The 8,120-nt window shown below is 44.6% G+C and overlaps 1 protein-coding gene across 1 annotated transcript; it reads right to left on the bottom strand.

The window, feature by feature from the left end:
- On the bottom strand, positions 1–8,120 carry LOC112059857 (immunoglobulin gamma-1 heavy chain-like). The gene is made up of 6 exons (XM_065574178.1): positions 7,958–8,120; positions 6,944–7,282; positions 4,802–5,113; positions 2,435–2,548; positions 2,299–2,348; positions 1–408 (listed from the first exon to the last, which is right to left on the bottom strand). The coding sequence occupies exons 1-6, from the start codon at positions 7,998–8,000 to the stop codon at positions 361–363; spliced, it is 906 nt and encodes a 301-aa protein (XP_065430250.1). The 5' UTR covers positions 8,001–8,120; the 3' UTR covers positions 1–360.

The raw sequence follows: 8,120 nt of genomic DNA, 5'->3' as shown, positions 1-8,120 counted from the left end.
GAGCCGGAAGTAGCTAATCCCATGAACAGCCAGGAGCAGGAACCCTAGGGGTGAGTGAACCCTGTGACAAGGCGCTACAGTGGGGGAAGTGACATGTTTGAGATGAGATGTAAACCCAATGCCCCATGAACCTCCAGGCAAATCGCTAATGATCCCATGTGGCTTTTTTGCAAGAATGGAGATGTCAGCCCAGAATATGGGTTCAGAAAAGTGAGCCTGGAAGTGGTTGTATTTCAAGGAAACTCACATCACATTATAGCACATTAGAAACATGAGACTTTCTGTATTTCTCTCGGTTTCTCTTTCATTCTTTTTTCTCTTAATTACAAAATATAAACCACTTTTGTGAGACTACATCAGTCACCGAGGAGCATTGCTGTTGTTGTACGGCAGACTCGCATATTCAGTCTGAAATAGAACAAGGAAAAAGCCAATAGAATTATTAATTCTTTGTATTAGAGCAGCACTTAGGAGCAGGGCCGGCTTTAGGCCAATTCCACCAATTCCCCCGAATCGGGCCCTGCGCTTAAGAGGGCCCCGCGCCCAGTGGCAGGGTCGCCCAGAGTGGGGGGCAAGTGGCAGAGAATCCCTTCCCTGGCTAGAGGCACCTTTTTAATTTTTACTCACCCGGCGGCGCTCCAGGTCTTTGGCAGCGGGTCCTTCACTCGGTCCGGGTCTTTGGCGGCACTCTGGCGGCGGGTCCTTCAGTGCCGCCGAAGACCTGGAGCGAGTGAAGGACCCGCCGCCAAAGACTAGGAGCGCGGCCCGGTGAGTACAAGCCCCCCCGTGTTTTTTTTAACGTGGTTTTTTTTTTTTTTTAGTCATCCCTGTCGGGGCCCCGTCGAAACTGTTCGAATCGGGCCCCGCACTTCCTAAAGCCGGCCCTGCTTAGGAGCCCGAATGGAGACCGAGGCCCCAGTGTGCTGAGCTCTCCACACACGTCCCTACCCCAAAGGGTTTATTGTCAAGATACAGAAGGTTACAAAGTGGGGGGAGGGGAAACAGAAGCACCGTGAGCTAAAGTGACTTGGCCAAAGTTGCCCAGCAGGTCAGTGGTTGAACCAGGAAAAAAAAAATCCTGACTCCCAGTCCAGTACCCTCTGCTAGCCCACACTGGCTCCTGTACGGTAATATGCTTAATGAGAATCTATTGTCTCATGCATTTAATTAACTGTCCTTCCAGAATGCCATAGCCAGACACAGGGCCGGCTCCAGGCACCAGGTGCTTGGGGCGGCCTCTCCGGAGAGGGGCGGCAGGTCCAGCTATTCAGCAGCAATTCGGCAGATGGTCCCTCACTCCTGCTCGGAGCGAAGGACCTCCCGCCATATTGCCACCGCAGATCGCGATTGCGATCGTGGGTTGTTTTTTTTTTTTTTTTTTTTGGCTGCTTGGGGAGGCCAAAACCCTGGAGCCGGCCCTGGCCAAACAAGGTGGGTGAGGTAATACCTTTTATTGGACCAACTTCTGTTGGTGAAAGAGAGAAGCTTTCTGTGTAAGCTGAAAAGATTGTCCTTCTCTCTCCCCAACAGAAGTTGGTTCAATAAAAGATATTACCTCACCCACCTTCTCTCGCTGATATCCTGGGACCAACCTGGCTCCAACAACACTACGTAACTAGACAGGGTGTTTTACAGACTAGGATCAGGTCAGCAACCCTGGGCCACATTCTCATCTCTGTCACCTCAGTGCATATGGTGGCACTGGGATTGTTTTGGTGTACTAAGGATTTGATCCCCTCTCATTAAGTCCCAATTTCCATTCCAAATCCTTCTGACTTCCTCACCGAAATTCCTCACCGGCCTGGATTGTTTCATGCCCAGCTTATCCCAACAAAGAATTTTATTTGGAAAGTTTAAAGGGAATCAGCTGGTTGGCTTTTGTGTTGTAAGAATGTGAAGAACATATTTCAGTAGTGCAGATTTCTCTTCTGTCCTCGGTTGTTGTCTTTTGTCCTGGGTGCTGGGTTTAGTGTGTGGTGGCTGGGTGGTGTTGGTGGCTTGTGATACACATGAGGTCACACTAGATGATCTGGTGATCCTTTACAGAAATATACGCTGCACTATTTCACCATCCCTGACCTGCAGCCACCTCTGGGGTGGAACCCAGCAGTTGTTCCTTACCAATAAACCTACACAACACTTCCACTAGTGGGGCGGAGAAGAATAAATTCAAATGTGACTTCAGGAGGCAATGTGTAGATGCTAGGGTAGGAAATTGGCCAGGAGACTGACTCTAGGCCCCTGTTTTTAATACACTGTATCTTTCTGATGTGCCAAAAGCTAAATAAAACAGTTTACCTGTGGGATCTGCCTCATAGGTATTGGATTCCCTCTTCGCACAGCTCTCCCTGGTGGATGAAACAGACAAAGGGACAATTATAGGGATGAGTGATGAGTGGCTGCATGTCTGCAGACAGAGATATGACTGAGTTACCTCTGACGGGGCACTTTCTCCAGAGCAAGATCAACAACTGGATGAAGAGAAGGATGAAAATACAGGGCAGCCCAGCGTAGAGCACAATCTCACAGTCTCCAGCGTCCCTTCTCTCTGCAGAGTATAGAAAACTCCCATCAAAACAGAAGGGCCCCTGATCTGTACCTCCCAGATAAGATCATGGGCAAAGGGAGGTCCTTTCCCCAACGCTCCACACCCATTACTCTGTGTTCTGTAGCATGCTGCCCTCCTGTATGCGGAGGCCGTGGGATGTGAAAGGACGGGGGACAGGGGCTGTGCAAAATGATTTGCCAGGGGTATTGTGTTTCTCTTCTCTCCCTTCCTCCCTCAATAATTGCTCTAATGGGTGGCTCTTTGAGCTTCCTGGTCAGATTCCAAGTTTGTGGCAAATGCCGAGGCAGTTAGGAAATGAAATGGCCGTTCGGCAGGCTGGACACACCCGTCTGTGCCAGCTGGAATTTGGTTGGTTGGTGAAGGGCTCGACTACACTTAAAAGCTTTGCCACTGTAACATTTCTGGCATAACTCCTCCTGGCTCAGAACAGAAATAAGCTGTGCTGGTGTAAGGCACCTTTATCCCGGTATAACTGTGTCCACACTAAGGCTTTTACCGGCATAGCCGTGTCAGCATGAGACCCTGTTACATTGGGTGCCCTCCAGCTCCCCCCCTGGCCACTCCAGGATTGTTCCCTATGTTATATTCACTAGTGCTTTGTCCAGTCCTGTTCACTGGGGCTTCCTGCCCTGCCCCCGGGCATCTGTTCCATTACTTGTTAGATCTCGCTGTCAGGAAGCTATTCCTGACATTCATCCTACTGTTTCCTTTGTTGATTTCTGTCCTGATGCTCCTAATTATTCCCCTTTGGCTCACCCCATGTGACCCGTCTGTGTCCTTGCTGTGATCACATGGAGGGAAAGGCTCGGGCTACTTGACCAGAAACTAGGGCTGTTGATTCATCACAATTTACTCACGCGATTAACTCAAAACAATTCCAATTAAAAAATTAATCATGATTAATCGCAGTTTTAATTGCACGGTTAAACAATAGAATACCAATTGGAATGTATTACATATTTTTAAATATTTTTTCTATATTTTCAAATATATTAATTTCAATTACAACTCAATACAAAGTGTACAATGCTCACTTTATATTATTATTTTTATTACAAATATTTGCAGTGTAAAAATGATCAAAGAAACAGTATTTTTCAATTCATCTCATACAAGTACTGTAGTGCAATCTCTTTATTGTGAAAGTGCAACTTGCAAATGTAGAATTTTTTTGTTAAATAACTGTACTCAAAAACAAAACAATGTAAAACTTTAGAGCCTACAAGTCCACTCAGTCCTACTTCTTGTTCAGCCAATTGCTAAGACAAACATGTTTGTTTACATTTACAGGAAATAATGTGGTCCGTTTTTTGTTTACAATGTCACCTGAAAGTGAGAACAGGCGTTCGCATGGCGCTGCTGTAGCTGGCGTTGCAAGATATTTATGTCGCAGATTCATATGTCCCTTCATGCTTCAACCATAATTCCTGAGGACATGCGTCCATGCTGATGCGGGTTCTGCTTGATAACGGCCACATTATCTCCTGTAAATGTAAACAAACTTGTTTGTCTGGACGATTGACTGAACAAGAAATAGGACTGAGTGGGCTTGTAGGCTCTAAAGTTTTTCATTGTTTGGTTTTTGAATAGAGTTGTTTTTTGTACATAATTCTACATTTGTAAATTCAACTTTCATGATAAAGAGATTGCGCTACAGTACTTGTATTAGGGGAATTGAAATATCCTGTTTCTTTTGTTTTTTTTACAGTGCAAATATTTGTAATCAAAAATAAATATTAAGTGAGCACTGTACACTTTACAGTCTGTGCTGTAATTGAAATCAATATATTTGAAAATGTAGAAAACATTCAAACACATTTAAATAAATGATGTTCTATTATTGTTTAGCAACACAATTAATCATGATTGATTTTTTTAATTGCGCATTTAATTGCGATTAATTTTTTTAATCACTTGACAGCTAAACCAGAAACCCATTTCTTACCACTGAGCATCGAAAAATGAAGGTTTTCAGAAGGGCTGGGGGTGGGAAAGGTGGGTGACGGGGGAAGCGACTGTAACTCGCCCCACAGCTCAAGCAACCTCTCAGTGGTTTCCAAAACCTCTCCTCACTCCCATTAGTTATCATTCCCCTGAGCCATCCCGACTGATTCTGTCTATTCCTCCAGCGTGGAGTAGATGTCGCTGACTCTTGGTGCCCAGATACCACGGTGAGGGGCGTAGGATAAATACCCAGGTAGGCAGGTTAGATTGGATGATACGATACTGGACCTGTTTCCTTGGAGACTGTAGCACTGATGCTTCTCCCCATGCTGCTCTCCTTGGCCGTACAAGTGCAGATCGTTTTCTGGTTCCACGTCTCAGAAGGGATTGTCGTTAGGCTCCAAACACTAAAGACCCCGTTCCCGTCTATGGCTCCAGCATCTGTCTGACCCTCAGACACCTCCTCACCAGTGTCCCAGAGAACAGCACTCCAGGGAGGAGTGAAATCCGAGAGCAGGCAGAGCAGAGGAATGACGGGGGGAAGCTCGGCATCCTCTGGGGCAGAGGGCACCAGGATGGAAAGTCTCGGCTCGGCGGCATCTAAAAGAGAGTTGAGTCACCGAAAACAGAGATCGGAAAGACCTGTTAGCGGTAGCTCAGCTAGTCCCTAGCCAGCTCCTGCCCCTGCCCCAGCCAGTGCAGAATGTTTTAAATGTCTAATGCTTTGTCTGCTCCACTTTTCAATGTCTTACACTCTGGGACATCCACGTTGGGAGACGCCACTGATCCGTCGCTGCTCGGAAGTTTGTCCTGATATGATCTTTGTAGATTATTTACTGAGTGGTGACAGCGTGTTCGGTTCAGTATGGAATTCAAAGGAAGAGCTGGTCAGTTGGGTGGTAAAGACACCAGACTGGGAGTCTGGAGGCCTGAGATCCCTTCCCAGCTCCGTCTCTGACTTGCTGTGTGACCTTGAAGATGAGTTCACGTCCCGACTCACTGCCTCAGTTTCCCCAACTGTAAACTTAGCTAAACAACACTTAGTCACCTTTGCAAGGTGTTTTGCGATCTAGCTGTGAAAAGCCTGATAGGGGAACCATTCTTACTTAGACATAACAGTCAGGCTAAAAGAACAGGAGTACTTGTGGCACCTTAGAGACTAACAAATTTATTAGAGCATAAGCTTTCGTGGGCTACTGCCCACTTCTTCGGATGCATATAGAGTGGAACATATATTGAGGAGATATATATACACACACACACATACAGAGAGCATGAACAGGTGGGAGATATCTTGATTATCACTTCAAAAGTTTTTTTCTCTTACTTAATTGGCCTCTCAGAGTTGGTAAGACAATTCCCACCTGTTCATGCTCTCTGTATGTGTGTATATATATCTCCTCAATATATGTTCCACTCTATATGCATCCGAAGAAGTGGGCTGTAGTCCACGAAAGCTTATGCTCTAATAAATTTGTTAGTCTCTAAGGTGCCACGAGTACTCCTGTTCTTTTTGCGGATACAGACTAACACGGCTGCTACTCTGAAACCAGTCAGGCTAAACTTTCCTATTACGTTCATCCCATTAGTGTGACTTACAGCCTCTGTTGGTGCCTGTAATAATTCCTTGCCTTCCTTGTTATGTGCACGCTTTGGTCTATTTGCACATAGTGTGCATCAAAAATATATAGATATTATTAGTTGTAATTGAATTATTCTGTGCAATTCATGCTGTGCTAATGAGACAATGAATATTCCCCTGTATGAACAGGTGGGTGCAATCATATAATAAAGTTTGGTGAATGCTGGAAAAGAACTTGAGTAATATTCAAGTCGTATAAGGAAAGCAGGGCAGGTGGAACATACCCCATGTCCTAGCCTCAGGCAGTTTCAGTAGGAATCATCACAAGTATGAATATCAAATCTGAATACTAATGTAACATCCCACCCCAGAAGGCAGGGAAGTACTAACACATAGCACTGATATGGTGCTTTTTATCCATAGATCTCAAAGTGCTTTTACATAGGAGAGTCATTATCCCCATTATACAAATGAGGAATCTGAGATGCAAAGAAATTAAAGGTCAGATTTTCAAAAATGTCCCTGATTTTCAAAAGCTAGGTTTGGATTGGAGCATTTTAAAAATCCGGTCATTTCTTTGGTCACCTAAACGGGAGCTATTGGGTGCTGACTTCTTTTGAAAATCTTGCCTCGGTGCCCAGTGATTAAGGGATATAACCCAGGTTTCCTGATTTCCAACTCAATGCCCTGGCTTACTGCCTGGACCGTATTGCCTCTTTGCACAAATACCAATAGCTTAGAGCTGAAACAGGGGGGATCGGTCACTATCTTGCCAAAAAAGAGGGTGATTTTTTTCACAACATCTCCTAGCATTGGGATATCATTGTTCTGAGCCATTGGAAACTCACCTGTGACAATTAGTCTGGTCCCATTCCCGAAGTTGGGCTGTAGATACATAAAGGAAAAGAGGCCACAGTAATAAATCCCCGAGTCCTCTCTTTGTACATTACTGATAATTAGAGAAAACGTGTTTGTCGCAGTGTTCGCTTCACTCGAGTATTTTCCATCTGGCGATGCAAACTCAGAACTCCGGTAAATCCACCGTAAACTTCCACTCTGTTCCTTGTACCACATTGTGGTCACTTCGTCTTCTAATGTTTTGCAGTGCAGCTGTGCAGTGTCCCCAGATTTCAGCCGCAGCTGTGCTGGGCTTTGCAGGATCTGTATCTCTTTTCCTGAGGCAGTCACTAGACAGGGGAAGAAAGGAGTGTGTTAATACAGCGAGCACTGGAAAAGGTTGAGTTTTTGCAATACCCACTATATAGAGCAGAGGATCCAAGAATAAACAAGATGCACCTTTTTGTTAAAGATTCATTTTAATTTTCTCTATTTCTAGCCATTTACTTTGTTAGGATTCATGTAGAATTAATGTAATTTAACAACAAAAATCAACCTCAGAGTTCAGACTTCCAGTGCCCTGCCCTAAACCCCAGATTACAAATGCCCACTCATGCTTACCCAAATCAATGATAAAAAAACCTTCCTTTTCACTAAGTTTTACATGAGAGTCGTTTAACTTAGCCATTTGTGTTTCAAATTCTATTTTTGATCATTCTGCAGAAAAATCTGTCAGCCTGTGTGTAATACATCAGCATAGAAAAAATGTACATCCAGGACATTATCCAGAACCAGAAACGATTTTCAAGGGGTTCGTGCCTGGCATTCCGATTGTTTTAAAACAGAATATTTCATCACCTCTCAAGATTTCAGTTGATGAACTGAATCAACTGAAAGATGTGAATATCTCTCTCCCAAGTCGATGTTAGCACCTCTTGGAATTGCAGAAGACCCTTGTGCAGAAAATTAATTGTTTTTAATGTGGTAGAAAACAAGCGTGAAATAAATCAGGCTCAAATACTTACTTTGCAGATAGATTAGAATCACCCCAACTATCTGGTGGGACATCTTGTGCCTTTCTTCAGTAATGAATAGGTGATGCTGTGAGACAGACGCCTGCTAGCGAATGGATCTCTTGATGAAAGACTTTGTCACGTGGAGAGGAAAATGTTCTATTTCCTCTCGTAG

Source organism: Chrysemys picta, chromosome 20 (genome assembly GCF_011386835.1).
Source record: "Chrysemys picta bellii isolate R12L10 chromosome 20, ASM1138683v2, whole genome shotgun sequence".
NCBI classification, from domain to species: Eukaryota; Metazoa; Chordata; order Testudines; family Emydidae; genus Chrysemys; species Chrysemys picta.
This window is presented reverse-complemented; position numbering and strand designations above follow the sequence as displayed.

Excerpts from the sequence above, each read along its gene's own strand:
- LOC112059857 (XM_065574178.1), bottom strand. The coding sequence starts at position 8,000 with ATGTCCCACCAGATAGTTGGGGTGATTCTAATCTATCTGCAAA. Across the intron at positions 2,549-4,801 it reads TACAGTCTCCAAGGAAACAG|AGAGAAGGGACGCTGGAGAC; the intron begins GTCCAGTATCGT and ends TATACTCTGCAG. Across the intron at positions 409-2,298 it reads CTATGAGGCAGATCCCACAG|ACTGAATATGCGAGTCTGCC; the intron begins GTAAACTGTTTT and ends GTTCTATTTCAG.